Source organism: Abramis brama (assembly GCF_963993115.1).
Source record: "Abramis brama genome assembly, chromosome: 22".
NCBI classification, from domain to species: domain Eukaryota; kingdom Metazoa; phylum Chordata; class Actinopteri; order Cypriniformes; family Leuciscidae; genus Abramis; species Abramis brama.
The window spans coordinates 25,374,793-25,400,838 of NC_139984.1; the positions used below are offsets into that span (position 1 = coordinate 25,374,793).

The 26,046-nt window shown below is 36.4% G+C and overlaps 1 protein-coding gene across 6 annotated transcripts; it reads right to left on the reverse strand.

Moving 5' to 3' along the window:
* Window positions 1-26: 26 nt before the first annotated feature.
* LOC311073212 (solute carrier family 41 member 1) lies at window positions 27-20,860 on the reverse strand. 6 transcript variants are annotated; one of them, XM_084098724.1, is made up of 11 exons: window positions 20,673-20,860; window positions 15,693-16,010; window positions 10,539-10,646; window positions 10,356-10,427; window positions 9,939-10,083; window positions 8,089-8,235; window positions 7,284-7,428; window positions 4,505-4,584; window positions 3,364-3,498; window positions 2,098-2,246; window positions 27-917 (listed from the first exon to the last, which is right to left on the reverse strand). In XM_084098724.1, the coding sequence occupies exons 2-11, from the start codon at window positions 15,984-15,986 to the stop codon at window positions 744-746; spliced, it is 1,449 nt and encodes a 482-aa protein (XP_083954850.1). In that variant the 5' UTR covers window positions 15,987-16,010; window positions 20,673-20,860; the 3' UTR covers window positions 27-743. The 6 variants fall into 6 exon arrangements, with proteins under 6 accessions (XP_083954850.1, XP_083954847.1, XP_083954846.1 ...); XM_084098721.1 differs by lacking the exon at window positions 20,673-20,860 and adding an exon at window positions 18,862-19,027; XM_084098720.1 differs by lacking the exon at window positions 20,673-20,860 and adding an exon at window positions 18,653-18,886.
* Between the last annotated feature and the right edge of the window lie 5,186 nt (window positions 20,861-26,046).

Genomic DNA, 26,046 nt, shown 5'->3' on the forward strand with positions numbered 1-26,046 from the left:
ATAAAACTGCCACATCAACAATATCATTGTTGTCTTCATTGTCATCAATTTATTCAAGTGAACAACCAATTACATTCATTAAATAAGATAGTTATTTTGCCTTTTTCCCAAAGTGTGGTATTTTGAGAGAAAAAATATTTTAGTTGCAAAAAAATTACAAACTGAGAGGTACATTGGGCCCTCTGTAGGCTATATGAGTTGTTGTATCCAGTATAAATATCTAGCAGCAATTATGATCTTGTATATAGTTACTAAAACAGCAAAGGAATGACTTTCAAAAGTTTTGATACTTTACTATTTTCTTTAAAATCAATCCTGAAACAATATTCGTCAGACAAAAGAAACCTCCTAGAGTCATCCAGGGTCTGATATTTTGTAAACTTCAAATTCAATGTATACGTGGCACATGAAGGTTTGTGACACGCACCTAAAGTTAGACCTTAATATACAGTAATCAGGTGACTAGTGTGTATGAGAGTAGCATCATTGAAGCAACAGGACAACACACCTAGAATATAATCATGTTACAGACCATTAGGTAGTAGTCCATACCTGCCAATGATCAAAAGTGTACTTCATATTTCCAGTCAACCTATCCTGTAAGCACAGAAACAACGTGGCTCAAATTCTGTCTTTAGCTTCGCACAGAAAAGTTTGAATCTCCAAAGCCACTGCAGCCAGCCTGGGTGGCAAAGGTCCCGTGAACAGAGAGCTGTAACTGGAGAGGGAGGGGGTCTAACATTTTATAAGCCGTGCCCCTCCACTAACATGACCAGACGGAAACACAGGGCCAGGAAACCCGTGCCCAACAGGTCTCCCAGTGCAGTCAGGTATGGGATGGAGAAGTTATCAGGGTCCAGACCTTTCCTCCACATAAAACGCACAATCAAGTCCGCCGTATAAATGAGGATCCCGACCTGTGAGGAAAAACATGATTAAACGTTCAGTTATTAACTTATTACAGACAGATTTTTTTAACAAACATCCATTTTAATCTTTTATTAATAATTAATACTTTTGTTCAGCAACATATACAAATCGATTTCGTTTTCAAATAAATATTGTTCTTTTAAACTTTCTATCCATCAAAGAATCCTGAAATTATTTACCACGGTTCCACCAAAATATTAAGCAGCACAACTGTTTTCTATGGACGCTTGTTTCCGCCACAAAATATTTTTTTTAAAGAGAATTGAAAGAGACTTTTTTTTAAATCAGAATTCTGAGATGTAAACTCGCAATTCTGACTTCTTTTCTCAAAATTGTGAGATATAAACTTGCAATTACGAGTTATAAAGTCCAATTATGCGGGGGAAAAATATGACTTTTTCTCAGAATTGCTATATCTCACAATTCTGACTTTATAGCATGTTATCGTTTCTTGATTTCTGAAGGATCACGTGACTCTGGAGACTGATTACAGACTGAATTTATTTTAATGCTAACGATGCTGAAAATTCACAGGAATAAATTCATTTTAAAATATATTAAAATATCAAGCAGTTTACTTAAATTGAATAATATTTTACAATATTACTGTTTTAATATCGAGCTAGCCTCCGTTTTGTTTGACAATTCTTCGAGCGTCAACAAGAAGTGACGTCACCCAACATCGCTTAGAGCACCTTTAATAATACCTTAAAAAGAAATCTGAAATTAATAATTGGAGACAAAATTGAAATTTGTTAAATTTTTAAGTAAAACCCAGAATCAGTCTGTTCATAAACAGACCCCATTTGATAATGCCAATAGATTGCATTTGTATCCATATAATTAAGGAGGAGATTAAGAGGAGGATGAATACAGTCACGGCAATTTCCACATTTTACCTGAAACTACGAAAGTTTTAGTTTTATATATATATATATAAATAAAAAATAAAGTGATCCCATCAGTGAGAATGGTGTATTTTCAGTGCTTGTTTCATATTTATGTAAAAAAAAAACTAATGGCAATTAGAGTCAATGTTTATCTAAACTTTTTTGTGCCATTTATATTGTAATTATTTTTGCCAGCACTGGCAGAGCAGAAATGAAACACTTCAGCTAGGTTTGTATGTATGTACAGTATGTATAAGTATGTAGCACTACGGCTCACCTGAAGCAGAGCAGCACTCAGGTAGCAGCATGTGAATGCTGGTGTGATGGCAGTGTGACCTCCTTGAAGCATATTGATGGCAAAAAGAAACAAGAGATGACCTGGAACCACCAGGAGGAACAGCACCCGCGCTGACTTTGAGTTCACTCCTGAGGAGAAATGGCATGAGCGATTTCAATTATTTCAAAATGACTGAGATCGACATTAATCAAAACTAGACTTTTACATTTTTCAAAGGGGTTATGGGTGGTCCCAACTCAAAAGCTCATCTCCAAGTGATATTCTGGGGACTGATTTACGAAACATTCTTCAGAGTAAAACTCTTTGTAACTGCTATTTTCTTCTTTATTTCTAACTTAAAGGTGCAGTAAGCGATTTCTGAGAAATACTGTTGAAAGTGGATTGGGTCCTATTGGGTAGGGGCGTGTTTGTTTTGGTGAATTCAGATAACAATAGCATTTTTAGAAATCACTTACTGCACCTTTAAGGATAAAGTTAAGAATTTTTTGCATTCCCAAAGGGATAGTTTTCACCAGTCACAGTTATCACTGCTTAAAATTTATTTGAAGAAATGTCTTAAAACTTTCTTAAGCCATGTGCACACTGTACGATTGTGGCCACAATTTGGCCGTCTATGACAAATTTTGTGAATTCTAAAAGATTCCTCTGATCCTAGGCCAAAATTTGTCGTCATTTTAATCCCGCATCTAAATGCTGCTCACGGTCCCTGAACGTGTCACAGATTGATGATGTCTTCTAACACGCGTACTGTCGTACAGTCTGACATTAATGACAACTGAGATCCTACAGTGTGACATGGCTTACAGCTGGAATCATGTTCATACAGTCTGACAAGCAACAGTCATAAAGGACTAATATAAATCATACAGTGTGCACCCAGCTTTAAGAAACTTTTTGTGAATCCGGCCCCTGGTCTGGTCTCTAAATATGGCTCAGGCCTTTCCCTCAATGTAAGTCTTTGGGATTTTTGTTGTAAAATCACAGTGTAACCAACCACTTAAGAAAATGATAGAACACCCCTCCTCAACAAACAGCAGGGTTTGAGATATCATTCATAACTGTAACACAAATGCTGCAGATGATTTATGCGTGTAAAGTGTAAATATCAGGGTTCAAGTTTGTTCAAATGCCGAACCTGAAGTACGAAGCTTGACTTAGCAAACTCTACTAATTACCAACTTTATCTCAAAGATCTAAAGGAGTGTATTCATCCCAGGAGCACAAATAGTTTCAAAGTGATCTCACCTGAGGAGAAGAATGTGACACAGGGGTTGGGCCAGTGCTGTCTCATCTTATAGGGCAGGACTCCAGGTATGCTCAAGAAATGAAGGTAGGTGGAGATGCGACTGGCCTGGATGGCCACCAGATTCCCCCCTACCCCTGAAAAGTTCAAAACGGAAAGAATGTGAGAGCTTTCCAACCATTACACCATTACAATTCTCATATTCCCCTCATTTCAGATGCAAATGTTAAAACGCAGCATGCGTCTATGGAAGTATGCACAATGATATCTGTCAAATGATACATTTTCAGCATACTTCAGAGTATTGTGTGCACAATTAACAGCTTTTCCACATTTTAGCTCAAGGGCATTCCTTGACGTCAATATCAAACTAGGTAATGAGGTATCAAATTAGTCTTCCTGAATCCCAGCCACCTTGTGTTCCTCATTAAGAGTAGATTGTCTCAGGACTGAGCTGGAAAAATAGGGTGCCAGATCCAGATAAACAACTATGGAAGACGTCAGAGAAGTTTTCAGCTTTAGAATCACAGCTTCTACTGGATTAGACTGCTTTTACAACCATAACATGCTCTATTCCCATTGGGATGCGTGTAGTTTCCGCCAACATAGTATTAAGTCATGGTTCGAGAGGGACGGGACATTGGTAGAGCACATGTGCAGCTGAGTGGGAACAGAACCAGCTAGGGAAAATCTAAACCAGATTGCTGAAGTTGACAAATCACCACAAGTGATATTTTACGTAAAACCAAACAAACTCTGCCTCGGATGGGGTTTTTAAGTCTATTAGTTACACTCCCGTCAAAATGCTTGATTTCTTTCATGTACAATAAAACGTCGCAAGCGAAGAGCCAGTGCTCTGATTTATTGCGACGATTTGGAATGAGAAGGTTTTATTTTGGCAGCAGAGGCCGATCGCCTCCCTGAATCCACGAGTTGAGTTCCAAACACTGAGAGAGATGTGATCAATTTTACTGTAATGAGGAGTAGAGGAGGGAAATGGGCCTTAAATTAAGTTTCTAAACTTGTTTTTCAGGTTTATTGTTACTTTGTACTACTACTACTACTGCTGTACATTGACAATGGATCTGAGTATGTGAAAGGCGTCTTTGCTCAAAGTGTGGTTTGTGTTTGATATTTACTCACCGTTTATGACTGGTGTAAAGACCGCCATGCCCTCAAAGTTGGGATCGCTCACAGTCTTATCAAGAATAAGGCCTCCGAAACTTAAGTTGGGAAGAGTTTCATAAATTTTAAATGTATTAGTTGACCCACAAATAATAATTACTTCATTAGTTACACATCCTAAGAAAAGTATGTTGAATGGTTTAATCATAGAAAAAAACAAGAATCATTTCAACTTCTTCTTTTATTTTTATATACTGTATATCATTTTTGGTCAAGAAACATTTGCTCACATAACTTTATGGAATTAAGTTATTCTAAAGTGGCCCAATTAAATAGCCTTAAAGTTATTTGATTAATTTCAAATGTATTCAACCTGATATAATATTACTGTGTCATATTACTGAATAATATTATACTAGATAGCTTCCAAGCTAACAATCTATTAGCTAAGAATAGAACATATTAGCTTACTAATATGCTAGTTTCAGTAATGTCAAAAATTATCATTTTAATCATAATCAAGTGAACATATTGAGTTAGTTCTATACAATGTATTCTAGTAGATTACACATTTTAGAGAATTACATTAATCAATATTTTAGAAGAGAAACACAATTTTATTGTCAAATAAAATGATTGAGGGAATCAGACAAATCTGTTTTTTCAGTGAATTCTAAGAAATACAAAAAAAATTAAGTCAAAATTATGTCAGATCTAATCAACAGAGTTCCCATACGTTCTCGCAAACTAATTAGTTTACCTGTCATTTATGATTAATTTTGCTCTCTATAAAGAGCAATTTCTAACTAATAAAACCCGTCTAGAGCAGAGCATAATAAGAAAAATGTACATTGATGTTTTTTTATTTGCATTACTGTTTCAGCTAAAAAAATCCCTGATATTTATAGATTTTTCCATGACTGGGTGAACCATAGGTGTGTCCCAATTTGAGTACTTATTCTATGATGTTTTTAAGTATAAATAGTGTGAAATAGAATAGTTCCAAAAAGAAAAGATGCACTTTAAATGATGCACTAAATTAATGGAAAAAACGAAGTGTGGAATGTTAAGACAATTCATGCACTCAACTGTCGAAGCTTTAATTACGTAGCAGAGGGGGAGGGGCATCAGACTCCGATGTTGAATGACAAAATAACCGTATAAAATTCATTCACTACACAGATGAGTGCATAGTGCATAGTGTATAGGCAAAGTGTACAAGTGCATAGTGTATAGTGCATCATTTTATATTACAGGCACAATTTTTTTGCTAAATATATTTTTTTATTAAATATATAAGAATAGGCCTACATTTAATTTGTTATCTCTATAGAGTGGTGCAGGGATGACATCAGAACCCGGAAGCCTAATTCGCTCTTGTTCCTTCGAGATTTTCCTATGGGGGTTTTCATTATATGAGTAAAATAAAGCCTGTGGTAAACATAACTTGATGATACTTTGATGTTTTGTTCTACAATGTACACTGCAAACACTCACACCCCAAGCTGTCGTATCTAGTTACTTATTAAAAAAGTACGTTTTCAAAAATGAACTGCTTCAAAATTCACATTTTCGCTATGGGTGTCAAAATGTCAGTATAGTCAACAGTGCCGTCGCAGGTGGGGTGCGAGGCCCTGCTCTTTGATGTGGATGCTCAATTGGGCATGAATAACAGTCACACGGACGTAGCTGTTGTACTTCTATTGTACGCATAATCTCGCTGCAATACGTTTTTATCAAGTAGAATAATACAGCATAATCATGCACATAGTTTCAGCTATGACTTTTTGCTATTTATTTCAGAGGGGAAAAAAATCAACTGTGCAACGAGTGGCTTTACATAAAGTCAGCTTGAGAATTTGTCTGAATACATACATACATCCGCCAACTTAACCAACGTATATCTTAATGGTCCAGTGGTAAAACTTTCGCCAAGCTCGTACAACTTTCCGCACTCGTACATATTTTTTTTCTCGTATAACGTTAGGTTTTTTTTTTCTTTTCATCAAAACCGATCATGTTCATCAGTGGTTGTATATCAAGCAGGGACACATTTGTGTGCATTATGTTAAGAGTATCCGCAACGGACTGAAGCGCGCGTCCGAGTGAAGACAGTGCGGCGTGTGCGCGAGCCACACGAGAAAACACTGTATCCGCGCCACTGATCGCAGCTGCAACGAGCACTTTGATCACTTGATAAAAAACACATTTCAGCGCTAGATCGTCTCTTATTTAAATAAACGAACGAAATGAATGCTCTGCCAGTTAACTGGAAATGTTTTATTTGTAGAATTGTTACATTCGTGCCACGAGATGTTTTAAAAAGTGGTGGGGACAAAAAAAAACAAAAAAAAACAGCAGGATTGCGAGGCCCCCTAGTGGCGCGAGGCCCTGTGCGGTTGCACAGTTCGCACAGTCTATGCGACGGCTCTGATAGTCAAGTTATATTTACCACAGACTTTATTTTACACGTAAATATTTGGGGATATTTAATTTAATTAATCAATCAACAATACTATTGATCAGCATTACCAAACGTGGACGTTTTCCACTAGAAACAAGCATTGATGTATTATTTTAATTTAATACTGTGAAGCTGCTTTGATACAATCTGTATTGTGAAAAGCGCTATATAAATAAACTTGACTTGACTTGACTTGACTTAAATCATAAAACCCCTTAGGAAACTCTCGAAGGAACCAGTTGTGAATTAGTATTCCAGCTTCTGATGTCATACCTGCACCACTCTATTCTGACGCATTGATCGAAGAGTGTGTCTCTGCATGCACAGTTGTACCTGCTGATGGACATGGCTACTATAACAGGCTGCCAGCCGGACTTCAGAACCTCTTTAATCTGAGGACTCCGTCTAGCGATGAGCACCCAGAGAGGAATGAGCAGCAGGAAGAAGACACACACCAACGGGGACAAATACCACACATCTGGACACACACAAACGTTTTTAGATTACCCTGATTACACATGCTAGTCTTATAATTGCATATTTTCAGATAATGTGCTAAATGCAGATTTGAAGGGCTCTAAAGAATAAAACGACATCAGAACCACATTCTGTAGCTCTCTAATGTCTCTTAACAAAACAGAGAGATGATTTTCCCAAGGGGAGGAGATTTCCACTCTTAATCTTTAATCATGGGAACCAAATGGTTTAGCAATGCTAAAGAAAAATGTTTAAGTAATATTTTTTGTGCATTTCTACTGCCCTCTTCTGGTACACTTTAAACAGCTCACACTCATTTAGTATTTAGAGGCTCAAATATAAAAATATGTGATATTTGTAATTGATTTAATCGATATATATATATATATATATATATTGATCAGTTTGTGGATATTTTAAATTATTTTATTTTTGTTTCATTTAGTTAATTTATTTATAAAACCAAATGTAATTTAAAATTAAATTCCTAAAAGTTTTCTACACTGCTATTATCTAACAATAGCAATAGTCTAATTAAATATTAGGCAGTTTTGTAACAATATGTGCTGTAATGAATAAAATAAATATTCTAGGCTCTAAAACTAGCAGTTATTAGGTTACGTAACGGTATCGATGACTGAATTATTAGATGGCCCCATACCTCTGTACTGGAACAATGTGGTGCTGACTCCAGCCAATAGAGAAAGAGTGATGAGATCTCCCAGACTGGCTGCTATCGGGGTGGCCACATTATCAGGGTTGATGCCCACCTTCCTGGAGCCAATGACCACACCAATCATCACCAGACCTGGACACAGAAGAAAGCAGCTGAGTCAAATACTGTATTTCAGTGGTAATGTTCAATGAAAGATTCAAAGAAAAGAAAAAAGATTATGTTGCATCATCCAGAAAGGTGAAAACAACATGAAACCGTATTCTCAAAACATCAAAATGATCCAACTGTATACACACATGTTGGGTTTCCATGTTTTATGGGGACTTTGCAGAGACATAATTATTTTTATATTATATATTCTGTAACACTTTACAATAAGGTTCATTAGATAATATTAGTTAACTAAAATGAACTAACAATAAGCAAAAAATTTGTTACCATATTTATTAATCTTTGTTAATGTTAGTTAATGAACCTTATTGCAGAGTTTTACCATATATTCTATCCCCTAACCTTAAAGGGATAGTTCACCCAAAAATGAAAATTCTATCATTGTTTACTCACCCTCAAGTTGTTCCAAACCTGTATGAATTTCTTTGTTCTGCTGAACACAAAGGAAGATATTTGGAAGAATGTTTGTAATCAACAGATCTCGGTCCCCATTGACTTCCATAGTAGGAAAAAAATCTGTTTGGTTACAAACATTCTTCCAAATATCTTCCTTTGTGTGCAGCAGAACAAAGAAACTCATACAGGTTTGGAACAACTTGAGGGTGAGTAAATGATGACAGAATTTTCATTTTTGGGTGAACTATTCCTTTAACCTTACCCCTGAACACAACCCTCGCAGAAAACGTTCTGCATTTTTACATGTTCAAAAACATCACTTGGTATGATTTATAAGCTGTTTTCCTCATGGGGACCAAAAATGTCACCACAATAACAAGAATTTGAGATATTGCCATTTTTGTGGGGACATTTCGTCACCATAAAGTGAGGTGTACTAGAACCAAATGCACACACACACACACACACACACAGTATTACCGTTTAAAGTTTGGGGTCAGTTGTTTTTATGTTTTTGTCTTTTATGCTCACCAAGGCTGCATTTGATCAAAAATACAGTAAAACAGTCATATAATGAAATATTATTACAATTTAAATGAACCGTTTTCTATTTAAATGTATTGTAAAATATAATTTATTCCTGTGTTGTCAAAGCTGAATTTTCAGCATCATTACTCCAGTCTTTAGTGTCACATGATCCTTCAGAAATCATTTGAATATGCTGATTTGCCACTAAGGAAATATTTCATATTATTCTCAATGTTGAAGACAGTGGTGCTGCTTCATATTTTTGTGGAAATAGTGATTAAAAAAAAATTGTCTTCGATAAATGTCGATATTGATAGAAAGATCAAAAGAACAGAATTTATTTTAAATCGAATTTTTCGTAACAATGTTAGAGTCTTTACTGAAATTTGTATCAATTTAATGCGTCCTCCAACAATAAAAATGAATTTACTTAAATTCGTACTTTTTTAAACTTCTGAACACATTTTGGTTTATAGAAATATTGCAATTTTATTTTATCCATTGTATTGTGGATTGTGAAGTAATTTTATTTATTATATGCAAGTTTTTTCCTACCTATGCAGTATTTTAAAATGGTTTTAGAGGCACAGAAATTTCTTTACATTTTAACTTCTAGATTATGAAAATCAGTTTGTTTGTTTTTTTCATAAAATATACATCATAAACGATAAGACCATGGATATTTATAAAGAAATGTAAATTGATTTCATGTCATCTTGAAGGAATGAAGAGTGGTGTACCTAAGGACAGCGCGGCCATGAATGCGGTGGTAACACTGCTGGCACACAGGACAGCCGCCTGGTCCAGCTCTACACCCCCTCTGGACAGAGCGCCAAGCCCTATGGCCGCCAGAGCTGCCAGAAAGCCCACCACAGTGGCCTGAACCTGAGGAAGACATCCACACAATCACAGATCATATGCCTTCATTCATAATTAAACAGAGATTAAAAATTCATTTTATAATGAACGAGTTCTCATTAGTATTCAAGAACGAGGACTCCTGCAGAATGAAGTCTCGGAGTGATTGTTCATATTCTTATTTATTTAATGTTTAATGAAAGTTTGCTCTGTTAATTCATGTTTGTAATGTCTAATTTGTCTCTGACTGGTACTAAAGCCAGTTTCCAGTGTATTCCAGTGTATTCTGATTCACCCACCTGAATAAGAGCAAGATTACAGGTCACCATCAGCCACTGCTGTTTGGGGTCGTCCATCTGTCCAGTGTTAGCCTGAGGAAGATGGGAAACAAAACCACAGTGAAGGAAATAACCGCTTGAAGTGTTTTGATGTAATAATTGAGACACACTCAGGGTCATTAGATTATTGATATTTTTACATACAGCAGTGGAGAGACGAGATGCTAGAGTCATCTCCAGGTTTCCCTTGAGCCCGACCAGAGCAGGTACCAGGATGAACACCTCTGTGATCACCTTAAACACATCCCAATGCTGAAACACACACACACACACACACAGAGCAGATTTATACAGTCTGAAACTGAAAATATACTGTTCTCCATGATATCGAGGTTGACCTGGAACCATTAAAACAGTATTTATGAAATGAAAAGAGAAATGTGTAAGCAGGCAAAAAAGTAGACCAAAAAAAGAGCGATTTTCCTGGTATTTTAGTTTCGGCACAAACACATTCAGGTTTTACAACACCAACAAAAACAACAAAGTGTAAATCTCATTAAAATTGTCAAGCAATGTCTGCGTCATATCTATATAATACTAATAATTTAGAATTCAAAAAAATTATTTGTAAAATATATTTATAAAATACATCAAGGTGGTATTTATTAAGATTAATGTAGTTAATGCAGATTTTAAAATGAATTAAAAAATAAATAAATAAATAAATCACTTGTGTCCAGACAGGATTAACAAGAGACTAGGGGGAGGGATTGAATGTGCTTAATACAAAAAATAAAAAATAAAATAAATAACACCACAATGCAAAAATATGTTTCAATATGCAAAAATAAATAAATAAAATCTGCTGAAACTGCATTTAAAATTTAAATCGCTTTCAATTATCGCTACATAATTCAAAGGGACAACAAACACAACAACACTGGTGCAGACATAAAAAGGTACACAGTAAAATAATAATTCTCATTATCCATTTAAGTCACACTGAAGCCCTGCCCTGAGGTCCACAGATACTGAACTTTTCAAGCTAAACAGATACTTTTCACAGAATGGTGCATTGGCTTTCCCACATCACGGCTAATGTGACCATCAGTCAATACTTTTAAGTGACGTCTTCAGATTAATCCAACTAGGTGTCAGTTTCAGCTCTTTATTCTGATTCTTACAGTCAAAACACAAACTAGTCATCAGCAAAATCATAAATATCATCTCATAATGGGCATGCTGACAAAAGAGTCGAAGTGACTCATTGAACATGAATGGCTTCTTGTGCTGTGCGTTTATATTTAGTACGTGTCAGTATACGAGTTGAGCGCTCCTCTCTTCACAAGCCCACTCATCATGCAGTTAAAAATAGCCGTAATGTTTAAATGAACAGATAAGAGACCGGTGCCAGCCAGCCAGCCAGTCAGCCAGGGGATGGTATTTTTACCACAGTGCAGGCTGTTTCGAGAGACCGGTGTCACGTCACAGGCCCGTCTTGGGATCTAGCCCACTTCTCCTCCTCTCTCTCTCAGTCCTCTACAAACAAGCTCTCATTCTCTCACCCTGTCTATCTCACCTGCCCCCATGAGAATTCAATTAATAGACACACAACACAGTCCATGCCAACAACTGGAGGACATGAGGGACAAGAGGAGCTGTTACTGTGCAAGCTAGCATGTGCTGCCTTGTGAAGTGTGCTGATATTCCATGAGATAACTGCATACTGTATATATATATAACATTAAGTATATTAACTAGGGGACATTTTGAGTTAGAATGCAGTAGCTTTAGATCTACATACATTTTTCTACATATCTAATGTAAAGGTGTAATAATGGAACATACAAAAGCAGTGTTATTTTTGTATTATTTATGTACTATTATAGAATTTATTCACATTTTGAATTAGCTTTTATTTTTAGACTTTCATTTTCATTTTTAGTCATTTTGTTATGTGCATTTTTTCATTGATTTCTATTCAGTTTTAATTTAAATCTATTTCAGTTTTAGTTGTAGTAATATTACTACTATTACTATTCATTTTATTTTCATTCAAGTTTTTTTGGTTTAAATATTTCATCTAATATTTATATTTTATTTTATTTCAATTATTTTTAGGGAACATTTTTTATTTTTTTTGGTTAACAATAAAAAAAATTCTCATTTGTATTTGAAATGCTTTCAGAAAGAAAGGAAATAATGTTTTAGCGATGAATTAAGCAGAAAATTAGCAAATATTAAGTGAACCAGTTTTTAAATAAATTTATAAATTAATCGATGAATTTGAGATAAGTTATTAATAAAGTATGATACAATTTTGTTTTATTTATGCTGTCATGTTATTAAAGCATTAAAACCAGTTAAAGCCATGAATCAGTGATTTTACCTCTCTTATTATTCTTAATACATTTATTAATCTGGCTTATACAATATCTATATGCTTCAACATGTACCCACTAAATAAGAAAACACCAAAAAAGTAGAAAAGTACCATGGTATTATGATTTTAGGGACATGCTACAATGGAAATATGATTTTTAGACATGTATATCATGGTATTCGTAACATGAAGATGGTATATGAATATGGTAGTATCATGCCTTTATAAAACTACTTTAGGACTCCCATGGTATTTACATGATACTCCAAGGCACAAAGTCATAGCACTACCATGGTACATGTCCAAAAAAAGGTACTTTTTTATAAGTATAATGGTATTACATCTAATCCCACCACTGAACCATGGTATCGCCAACATTTATCAATACTTTTGTAAAACAGAATTACTTACAGTTTGTAAAAATGCAATTTCAATAACATATCAACCAAGAAATATGGCAAATCTAGATTAAATTGCTCATACTTGGATAATGTCCATGACGATACCGGCCGCCACCATCCCCAGGCCGCCCAGCAGATACGGCAGGAAGACCTGCGCAGCGATGATGTACGAGCTCTCCGGCAGAAAGCCATGAGCCGAACGGGTGAGCTTGCAGGTGAAACCTCTGAGCTTCGTCCCCTGATAACAGAGCTCCAGCTCTAACTGAGTGACCACCATCTCTGTTACCCCATTCCCCAACGTAACCGGAAGATTCAACGAAGGGTTCCTGGAAGCTTTTAACACTCTCCTAGATAGCTGAACGTTCCTTTCACAATGTCTCGAAAACCAAAATAAGAAGCTCAAGACAAACAGGCAAGAATATGATCTAGGTTAGGAAGAAGAAAAATAATATGCTGACTCAGACAGATTAAACAATGAGGCAATTTAGTATCTTCAGATTGTCCCACGATAGCAAAGGCCCGACAAGTTGGCTGACGTATATTTCAGTTCTATCAATGCCAACAAATCCAACAGGAATCTTCACATTCAAAAGTCTCCTTCTCCTGAGTTGGTTCTCTGAGCATCAAAATCCAAACTTCAAGACTCGTCATATGCCTGATGAGAGTTGTCTCTAGAGGACTCTTACGATAATTCCCAAGCCGCCGCTTTTTTCACTCGCAGGTCGCTGGAACGTCCATGTACACGAGCGCTACGATCTCCAGAGTGCATCTTCTCTCTGCCACAGGAGTCGTGACTCACAAGACACACAGTCCTGTCTGGCTCGACGTCTCCGTCACCAGGCCTGGTCTAACAGGTCCAGAATGTGACAGAAACACATGTTGAGGCTTTTTTCCACTCGTTCCTCTTCACCCCCTCCTCACCGGTGCATAAGGCCTTTTAACAGTCACTAGTCTGAGCCTTATTACTTACTATCAACCATTTCATCTGACTCAGATGCTCAGTCTTGCATCTGTCCCCCTGTCCTGCTCTTTGCTAATGTCTCCTCTGACGTATAACTGAACCTGTCTTATCAGCTATGAAAGGGCTGAGTGCTTGGCAGCCGGACGAGAGGGGGGAAAGACGAAGGAGGAGAGCGAGATAGAACAAGTGTGTGTATGAGAGACAAAGAGACAGATTGAGAACCCATGGGGTTGTAAAAGCAGCGTTGTTCGATTACTCACCACTCTACCGCTAGCCAGTGCGTAGAGGACACGTTGGGACGAGGGGCATGATTCAGCTAAAAACAACCCCAGCTCGGTCGTGAGCAGGCACAGTGACGCAGCAAATCCAGACCCACATCACCAACACACACCTCTGAACGCATTCATTAAACACCATCAGGACACAGCATCTCTTGAGACAACGTTCTTTAAAATAATCTATTTTGTCAATATTTACTCGTTCTCATGTGGACTTTTTATCTAATAATTCTGACTTTATTTTCACAAATCTGAGTTTATCTCTCAATTTTGATTTAAAGGGATAGTTCACTCTAAAAGGAAAATTAAGTCATAAATTACTCACCCTGTTGTTGTTCTAATGCCGTATGCCCTTCTTTCTTTTATGGACCACAAAAGGAGAATTTGTAAAAAAATGTCTCATCCATGTAATAGCAGTGAATAGCGACCAGCTTCAAGCTTTTTAAAAGAGACAAAAAATATCACAGAATGAACCCATGTGTTTTATTTAAGGAAAATCCTGACCTTAGCTGTTGGTCTTCAGTGCAAAGCTACGCGACGTGCAAATTGTGAGAAATCAAGATTAATAAATCGCAAATCTGATTGTTTCTGAATTCATATCTCACAATTCTGACTTTTTTCATCTTTAATTCAGACTATCTTTTTCAGAATTGCGAGTTTATATCTCGCAAAAGTCTGATTTTTTCTCTGAATTCTGAATTACGTCTCGCAATAATTGTCTTTTTGTCTCGGAACTCTGGGGTTGCATCTTGCAATTCTGACTTTTTTTCTTGGAAGTTTGAGTTCACATCTCACAATTTGGACTTTTTTCCTCTGAGATCTGAGTTTATTTCTATTTTGAGGGACACCTAATAAAAGGATTCATCTGTATCATGAAATGCACATTTCGTTCAATAAAAGTCATGGTACATTCCATTTTTTAGAGACTTTTATTACGTCTTTTTGTTCTTTTTAGAGCTTGACACTTTTCCCATTCACTTTTGTTGCATGTAAAGAAAAGATGCATTAACATTTTGTTAAACATCTCAATTTGTGTTCCACAAAACAAACAGATTTGTAGTGACTTCAAATTTTTGGTTGAAATATTGCTTTAATGCTTCATGATAGGAGTGTTTTGTCCGGTCTCTCTCCTTCCGAATGAATTTTAATGACCACATTCATTTGCCTCACACTCTGCTTCCTGTAAGTGAGGACTATAAATATCAGCACTTGACATGCTGGATAATTAAAGTGGGCACATTAATTGCTATAGCATCAACCTCAAACTGTTGCAAAGACATGTCAGGCGATATAACGTTATGTAAAGCGGCAGAAAGTTCTTCAAAAGTCTCTTACCTGCACACTGTCCAGCACCATACCTGCCATCACCATCCCCATCCCAGCCAGCAGGTATGGGATCAGCACCTGCAGGCAGATAGAAATGGCCGACTCATCCTCTATCTTAGCCTGGGCTGTTTTGATCCTCTCCTCCATAGGCTTTTTAGGTGGTAAGATGGGAGGTGGCAACAGGAGGTCATTTTGCTCATCTAGACTGCCAGCCCGATCCAAAGCACCCTGCCCCTTCCCTTTCCCCTTTTTGGACTTCTTGCGGCCACCTCCTTTCCTCTGTCGAACTTCGTCTCCTGGCATGGTGGAGTCTCTGGTCCGCTCCCTCTGAGAAACAGGAAGTCCATCACACAGTCAAAGTCAAATACAATAAAACATTTTAAAGGCCAAAACATACAGTTTGGATTCATAAGTCAAAATATCCAAATTTAACACAAATATATTCATTAAATGATAATAAAATCAGAAAAATAATTTTGAGTGAAAAGCTGAACAAATTTAAGAGGATATTTCACCCAAAAATGAAAATATCTGTCATCATTTTCTCATCCTCAAGTTGTTCCAAACCTGTATGAGTTTTCTTTGTTCTGTTGAACACAAAGGAAGATATTTTGAAGAATGTCGGTAACCGGGCAGTTTCAGCGCCTCATTGACTTCCATAGTATTTTTTTACTACTATAAAAGTCAATGGCTACCGTCAACTGTCTAGTTACCAACATTCTTCAAAATATCTTCCTTTGTGTTCAGCAGAACATAGAAACTCATACAGGTTTGGAACAACTTGAGGGTAAGTAAATGACAACATTTTCATTTTTGGGTGAACTATCCTTTTAAATATTTGGTGATGAACATTGTTGTTGTTAATTCTGATTCTAGAATGTCATTCTAATAATACATTTGTAGCATTATTTATGTCAAGAAAAACATTAAATAAAATTGAATGTGACATGAAATATGTTGCTAAAATATAATTGTATAAATATGTATTAATATTAAACATGTTTATATCTTGTTATTTTTTTTCTTGTGTTAAAAATTTTCTCTTTAATTACATATTTCATTTACATTGCTTTAGATTTTCAATGTAGCTGCATACTCATGTACCCCACTGTACAATCTGAGTAGCCTAACGTGTATTTTAGTGATTTATCTGTAAGTGAGTTTGAATATAAGGCATTTATAAACGGTAAAGCTGCATAAATATTACTGCATTAGCGTTAATAATGTTAATCAGTATTTTGGAAGTTAACGTTAGCTTTTTCGGGCTACTTTTAAACAGAACTTGTTACCACTATAATGATCCACAATCAATGTATCAACAGTATGATCTGAAAGGTTTGTATCACTTCGATCTTTAATCACACCGATGAAGATGCTCTTGTTTTGGTCCATAAGCAGTGATGACACGTTGCCATAGCAATATCAAGTCGCACATTCCCACAGATATATCACTGAAGCTTCTCAATCTGACTGATTGTTCAAATCTCACAACAACCGTTCCTCTAACAAATAAATCTATCTCACACGTATACGGATCGAAGCTAAATGCTATCGACTCATGATATTGACAATGACAGATGAAAACAATGATAGGTTACACACGGTTGATAGGTTGTGCTCCACATCAGCAATAGAAAGCCACGTAAAGAACAGCCTACCGTCTCAAATTAGCCCTTCTTTTGTGTTTATGTTCATCACATTATATGAAGCTTCGCTATCGATAATGATATTATTCACTGAAAATGCTTAAGCGCGTTGAATCACTACTCGAAATGATAACTTCCTCGATAGGAAATGAATTCACCAATAGTACTACAGAGAAAGCTTGGCTCATGAATATTTATTAGTCACGTGAGGGGACGCGCCTAGAAGGTTTCAAAGCAACGTCTGCATGATGAAATTAATATTAATTCGTTATGTATAATATCTGGCGATTCGACAGTGAAAGAACCAGGATGTATTCAATCCATGGCAGGTATCAACTAATGTTAATGTTTTAATATGTTCAGACATTAGTTTGAGCCTGAGGTGCTATCTTTCAAATCGGTGAAACTTCTAACTTAACTTACTTCACTATTTTAATTAAGGCGTTTTTTTAATCTACGCATGTGTGCTTCTGTCGTCAGTAGCTAGTGGTTTGGATTTTTTTATTAAGTGACTCGAATCTTTTAACCCCTTTCACTAAAATATTTATTCAGATTCATTAATTCGTTCAGTGATATTTTCTGTAGATTGCATAGCTAATTTATGCCAGTAGGTGGTGACAAGCGAAAATAAAGGGTGAGTGAATCGAATCGTTCATTTAACCGATTCGCTTAACACAGTGTCGTTCAAATCCTTAATGACACATAACGCTTTCCCCCAATGTATTTAAGTTACAGCTAACAGTATAAATACATTTAGTAGTTTAATGTTGTTTCAATATATTCTACCTATTTTTTATGTATAGTCATGTTTACATTCATAATTCTTCCGCACTCTTATTTCTCTCCTTGTTTTGAACGACGCTGAATAGAATATTATAACATACTAGTCTACAAATATTTTAGGGTATATTAACACTGATCTATATAAATGACGTTTATATAGATCAGTTATTCACGAACGAGCTTCGTTCTCACTTGGAGGAAATCGGTCACTTGCTTCAGTGAACGGAAAACATGAATGATTCGTTCGAACCGGAATGCTTTGTTCACTTAAATGATTCATTCAAAAACGAAACAACGTACACTAGTTGTCAACACTCTAGTCAAAACCCAAAACCCGAATGAAACTAGGTGATGTTGTTAGTTATAAAATGTTACATTTCGCATGTAACATTTTATGTATACAATTATTTTATTTAGTGTGTAAACTTTGATCGATAATTCTTATATTAAATTTGCATTGCAACTTCATTTTTAAGGGATGAGAGATTAAAAGTACTGTCTACTTCTAGAGTTGAGTATGTAATAATTTGACTTCTCTACCTTGTATTTGCCCACATTGCAAGTGTCCACGCATGCATCTAACTTCCAAAGGTCATGAAAAGTTGCACACCAGGCAGACAACTGGATGTATGAATGTTCCATATAATGATATGGGAAGCTGATAACACAAACCAATCCCAAATTCTGCTGCTACAGTGTAAATACAGCACAGATTTGTCCATGCAAATCTAACACACTGATAGTCTTACCTATCACAATGTCGCAAAGCGAAGGAAAGTCGTAAGTGACCAGCATAAATCTTAAAGGGCACAGAGGATAACAACATGCAGTCGGATTGGAGGAGTCACAGATGGGGGGTGGCTCGGAGAGTGTCTTAAATTTCATCCGGCTGGCAGTTTAGAACACCCCCCTCCTGTCTGACCAAATCTGCCCCTGAGAAGATGGTGTTGACAGGGAAACCCATGCTCCTCTCCCTTCAAAGAACATCCAGTTAAACGGTTTCCATACACATATCACTATCACTTCACTGCCACCAAATTTGAAATGACAGTGCTTGCAGGCACAGGTTTTGAAAAAGGCTTTTAGACCTAATTTGGTGCAGTAATTATGCAAATAGTGTTAGAGCACAGCATATGATGTTGACTGACTGGGTCACTTTATAATGAATTTACCCTGCAGTAATTCTGTTGGTTTCGCATCTGTTGCATAAGCATATTTTCAGTATTTGTTTATATATATTTCATAACAGTATTATGCAATGACATTCTTTTTTAAATTGTTGTCAGCTAATGTTGTTATTTATTGTTACAGGAACAAGATGAAGAAGCCAGACGGTTCCAGAATCAAATACGACATTGATTAAGGATCATAGGATGTGTTCGGAATGGAATACTAGCTCACTGAATACTGCACAGTATACGCTTCAAAAACAGTAAGTACAGTATAGTAAATGTTTCAAAGAATAGTACGTTAAATTATGTCACATGACTTCATCATGTTCCATGTGTGTGACAGTAACTTCTAGGAAATGAAATGGGTATTTTGCCAGTTCATATTTATAAAAAATATCTTTTTTTTGGCTGTCACATCAAATAATGAGTGACAAAAAAAAATTAAAATTACTTTAGGTTCTTTCATCACATTGGAAATTAAATGACTACAGTACAGTAAAGACAGTATAGAGCCAGTGTTATTTTAGTATGTTTATATATTAATATAAATATTTTTAATTAGCTTATATATATATATATATATATATATATATATATATATATATATCAAAAATATGTATTATTTTTTAGTTAAGTTCTTGTACTTTTGTTATGTGTACTTTAACTTATTTTTAGTTAGTTGCCAATGCAACATTTCACGTTTTTATTTACATTTTTCTAAGTGTACGTTTTTCATCTAATATTTTATATTTTATTTTATTTCAGCTTTATTTATTGAAAACTATTTTTTATAGCTTTATGTAGTAGTGCATATATTCTATGCATACAGAAAATGTGCATGCTGAGCCAAGTATACATACTAAAATATATACTAACTACAGGAATGATAGGTTTAGTATGGTAGTATGCTATTCCATAACATTCTCTAAATATCTGAGAATGACCTAAATATGTTTCTGCTTCCTGTGTGATGTTACAGTGGTCCACTAGGTGGAAGTAAAGTACAGCAGAACATGTGCCTCTGTGGCTAAATAGAAATAAGCCACATAAAGGTTATTGAGGAGAAACTGTGTTTTAGTAATTAAAAGAACAGTTGGATTGCAGGGTTTGCATGTTGATCAAAAATAGAGCAGAATAATGTGTCGGTGGATGAATTACACACATAACAAGAACTCCCACAATGCCTCTTATGGACCTCTGACATTAAATACCGGAATAAAATGCAGTAAAACAGAAACAAACACACACACACAGATATGCTGTAATTATGGGTATGCTGTTGCCTGACAGGAGTGGTGGAAACTTGTCAGAGGTGCTAAATATAGCCACTGTCCCTTTCCAGCGAGACACAGTGGACACCTGTCACACACACGCACACAAACACTTACCCACAATGCTTAACTTTCACATTACACCACCTCCCACACTCTTCCTTTGGCTTCAGACGTCCCAGCTGTTCTCCACTTCATCTCAAACTTCAAAGCAAAAGAAAAGGAGCTAAAATGAAGGAATGTTATGCCTGGAAAAGCGCACTGATTCTGTATCAATCAGTTTGTTTGACAACCTAACGCTCTGTGCTCAGCGACAATTCAAAAGGAAACATATTGCAGGCATACTGTACATTCTATAGCATTTCAAAACCCGTAAATGCCCATCAAAGTCATTAATTCAAATGTTGACAAGTGGCGTCTTCCCACTTCTAAACAAGGAAAAGATGGCTAATTGCTTCCTCCAAGCAAATCACCTCAAACATACCCCATAAAACTGTCACATCAAAAGAAATCACAGTAACAAGTAAACAGGGCCGGTTTCCACAAAAATTACAAGGCAGTGAAGCCTTTAGTAAAACCCATAAGTACATATGTTTAATCTCTAGTGTACTTCACTAACATGAAGAGACTCCAACAGCAGGAATCAACTAGAGTTCCAAGAAACACATAACCCCTAACCTTTCCTGAAATGCAGTAGCTTCGCACATGTTAACGAGGTCTTAGCGGGGAACAGATAAATCAAAACTTATAAGATGGTTTAATACCTTAAACTGAAATGGGATTAGTGTCAACACATTCCAAAGAGCTTATCAGCACCTGCGCCGGGATCGTGTAAAATCCTTGAAACTTTTCTTGCAGAGAGAAACAGCCCCAGTGCATATATTGTAAGAAATATCAAAAGCAAATTTGATCATTGACTGAAGTCACAGCGTGACTGCGAACACTACATGTTTCCTTCACCCTTAGCTCAGAGCTAATAACAGGTTCTCAAATGACCTCTCGACTCTGCGTTCAGAACGTGGTGATCATGTCTCTGATTCCAGGCCTCTGAGGTCATGTTATGGATGTGAAGGTCAGGAGTGTGACTGACAGCTTTCTACTTAGAGCTCCTGAAGACGAACAGCAAACCTTCAACACACAATTGCTTATAACGTTATTCATTTATTTTGGGCGGCATCGAAACGTTTCCTAATTGAGCAACGACTCTGTTACACCCCTAACAAATATGATGTCTCATGTTTCTGAGCCCTAACGTTCATGAAAACGTGGTTCAATCCAAGAGGGAAGAATCCCTGCCATGGCACATGCTGAATGAAGGATAAGTTTGGCACATAAGTCTCACTGTAATAGCTGTTAAACAGCCTGCCAAAGAAAATAAGTGCATTCGTGATGAGGAGATTTTGTTTTAAAATAGAATATAATCTTTATTTATTACCAAATGAACAAGCCTGTGAGATGTTGCAATAGAATGGTGGCATGATTTTATTATTGGGACAGTTCCCTTGGAGAAACCTGAGGTTAAGTGCCCTGCTCAAGGGCACAGTGCTGATGGCTCTTGGCTGGCTCATTATGGGGAATAAACCAAGGAGGTCTATAATACACAAAGTTATCTGATACGGTTCCCATTCAACTCAGCTGCAGTCATCAGAGGGAGGGCGCATGGCCCCCTTGAAGTACGCAGCCTAGAGGATGCCATCTTTGTTTCATGGCTACTCGCTTCCAGAAACATGTGACTGATCACTTGTCAAAAAAAAGTCCATTTGATGCTTTTAAGAGCCCTCCAAATAAAGCATCTAATATAATGAAATATTTGTGTGGCTTGAACAAAAGCAGTTACTTTAAAAGGCCATTAAACATGCTTTTTGACAACATAATGGTGTAGTAAGACATCCACCAGTAGGGATGAAGGTGTTGACGCTATCTAGTCAATAGAGCACAGCAGTGACTAGACACTTTTTCAGTGGCATTGGTTCCCATTTTTCCCATTCATTTTCTCCATAAGGATTGAAAAAAAAATGAACCATGAACCAAAGCAATCACCTCTGAGAATACTCACAACATTAACTGTTTTGAAGCAAAAAAAACCCAAACATATACATATACAATGCATGAAAATCAGAAAAAGACAAATGTTCAAAACTAATGTCTTCTATGAGGCAATGAACAACAATCCAATGAAGCACTGCAAATGACATACTTGAATTAAAAACAATAGTAAAACTGATTTATTATTCATAATCGATTTTTAGTTATTTATCCTAAGTATAAACAATATATTTCAAATCAGCATAGATGAAGGATTATGTGACACTGAAGATTGAAGTAATGGATGCTGAGAATTCAGATTTACCATCACAGTAATTTAAAATAGCTTTTTATATATATACTGTAGGCTATATTTTAAAATGTAATAACATACAAAACAGCTATTTTAAATTGTTATAATATTTCACAACATTACTGTTTTTACTCTATCAAATAAATGCAGCTTAGTTGAGACTTCTTTCAAAAACATAAAAAACAATCTTATCAGCCCTAAAAATTGAATGGTATTGTATGTGTATATACAAATAAGAGAGTGAAGAATGTAGGAATACTGGCTTGATTATGTCAATTGTCATGGGATTGCTTTCTCTTTAGGATTCATGGGTAGTGTAGTTCTTCATCTAAAAATTCAATATTAAATATGATTATTTTTTTAAATTACATTAAAATTACTCTGAATTATGGCTTCAACAGAACCACATACCATTGATTAATAACCTCCAATCTTATGGTACGTCTTTCACAAAAGGTTAATCGTTAAAATTGATTTCTCTATGGAAAAAAAAGAATGGGATTTTTATTTCCAGAACCCAACCCTAGATTGTTCCAGTTACACACCCTGCATTTTATCCACTACAACAAAACACCACCCCATTACTGGCTAAATGTGTATTTAGTTCATGCATTATGCATGGATTCACCGTTTTCACACCATCACCACCAAGATAGAAGCCCATGGGGAGCAATTTCCGACTTTGTGCACTCCAGATCTCTGCAGACAGTGTACAGAGTTCGTTACAATAAAATAATCATCATGACTATGCTGATCGTGATGTTAGCTGCAGGATAAATGCGGTGTAACTGCTTTCCACCCCACTCCCACATTTCTTCGCTTTCCCACAGCGCGCTTACTCTTGCTTAGCGTGCTCAGATCGGCCGCAGCTGTTCGTGTGGGTCTCCACCCTCTCCAGCAGAGCTCGATTACATAACGTTACAGAGTGATTGATGAGTTCTCAGATTTCCTCTCACTGCCAAGTGTCCATTCTCTCTCCTCTGTCCAGTCTTAGTCTGCATAAACGTTCCCGTCTCTTTTCGCTTTATATCTCAATCTTTACATCTTCAGAATAGGACAAAGAAGAGGCAAAGCAAATCCTTCAGAAACAGAGATGATAAGACAGTCTGCTGGCAGGGCACAAGTGCAAATCTGAGTCATCCAGTTTTATGAGCTTAATCTCATTCATGTCACAACACGCACCGAGCTGACGAAATGACACATATTGCACTTGCAGCAAACTGCACTCTTAGCACACAGAAAGGTCTCCTTTTTGTCTAGCAAATGTAATTCTTGCATTACGACTCCCTTGTCCACGCACTACTGGGTTTTCTGCAACAACCCAAAATATTACTCAATTCTGATATGTGGCTTGACCATTAAACATCTGTTATCAGTATGGGACTTTCACTCTTATCAGAACTAATGTTTGAGCATAACTGCAGCAGAAAGAAACGAATAGACTTTGCAAGAGAAGAGACATGGAAAACTTCTGTTATAAGTTTCATGGGAATAGTGAGCCGTTCTTTCTTTGACGTCACGTCATTGAACAGGAGACTCACGGAACAAGCTTTAGTGCTTTTTGGGGAGTGTTACGGCACTCACAGGTGTAGACAGACATGCTCCCTCTCAATCAAACTTTCAGAGGACTGTCTTAATGTACTCTGTGCACTAATAATGAGAGATGACAGCTGCTGATTAATATTCAGTGTTTGCCAAGGCAGTGTTACTATTACTTTAGCTCATACTGAGAGGTAAGGGGTTTAGGGGCCGATCACACAGTCCAGATTTCCAGTCCACTGCACTACTTTTCCATTGTTTTTTATGTAAACACGCTAGACGGACGTGTTTGACCACTGCGCTCACGTTTTGCGTCGTTTGCAGCATTTTGCGCATGACACAGCATTCTAAAAATGCAGCGTTCAAGTTAAAAGAAGTTCAACTCATTCCTCTTCATTCTGTGTGAATGGCCCTTAAACATAAATTACATTACGGCACATAACTCATACTCTGCACCGTTTGAGCTGTGCACATGATCAATACCTCAATTACCCAGATAGTTGTGTGCTGTTATTTATATCTTCATGATATTTCACCCAGCAGATCATAAAATGGGCAAATACATCTCATTAACACGGCCATCGAGGGACCAGAATATCATATCATTATACAGTTTCTGCTTGAGTGTAAAAAAAAAAAAGGAGGGGGACAAATTTTGCAAAATAATTAAATAGTCCAACTCTGAGATATTAAGTCACACTGTGAAATATAAAGTTGCAGTTACATTTTTATTTTATTGTTTTACTCTGAGGCAGCTGGTTGCCTCAGTGCTATTTACATCTTCAAGTTATCAGACATACAATTAATAAAAATATTTTTGCATGGGTATGCAGCACTCACGTTTTCTGATTTTCAGCAGTCAAATTTATTCTTAACTAGCTGCACTGTCCTGGCCAAAGGTAGTCTTGTGTAGTGAAGTATTGAAATATTGTAGTATCTTTATGGTTTAAAGGAAGCTCTGTTGGAGTAGATAACACCCCAAAAAATTATTTCAGATACTGATGATGGCACATGAGGAAAAGCTCTCTAAATGTCACTCTAAAACTTCCTGCCTGAGGTTACAGAACAACACCGCAAAACCTGAGAAAAAGGGAAAACTCATCTGGAACATCTTTGTGCTGCAAAACGGCTCTAAGGTCTCTGTATGTGAGACTCATCCACCGCATTTTTTTTTGCAGAATCTTTGAAGTTACTTTGGTTTAAATATCTTAAAATGATTGGCTACTCAATATTTAGTTTTATAGTCTGCTCTTTCGTTGAGAAAAAGCAGATATAATCACAAGAACCTCTTCCATCTGCAAATCGTTCTCTATAATATCCTTAAAATGTGTGTAATTTTTTTGCTCCACCAGCAGCAAAACATTTTCCCAACAGAACTGAAAAAAAAAAAAAAAATAGTTTTCAAACATTCCCTCATATTCCATTGTAGTCCAGGTCACGCCATTATGCCCATCCCAGTCGAGCCACCCAAACACATTTTAATTGGTGCTGCTAAAAAAATTATAAATTATACACCCCACATACACACACTGAACAGTTTTCATAATTTATCAAAAATGTCATGTAGTGTTCAGTGAAGTTCACTAAAGAAAGTTAGATTCCTGCTCACTGAAA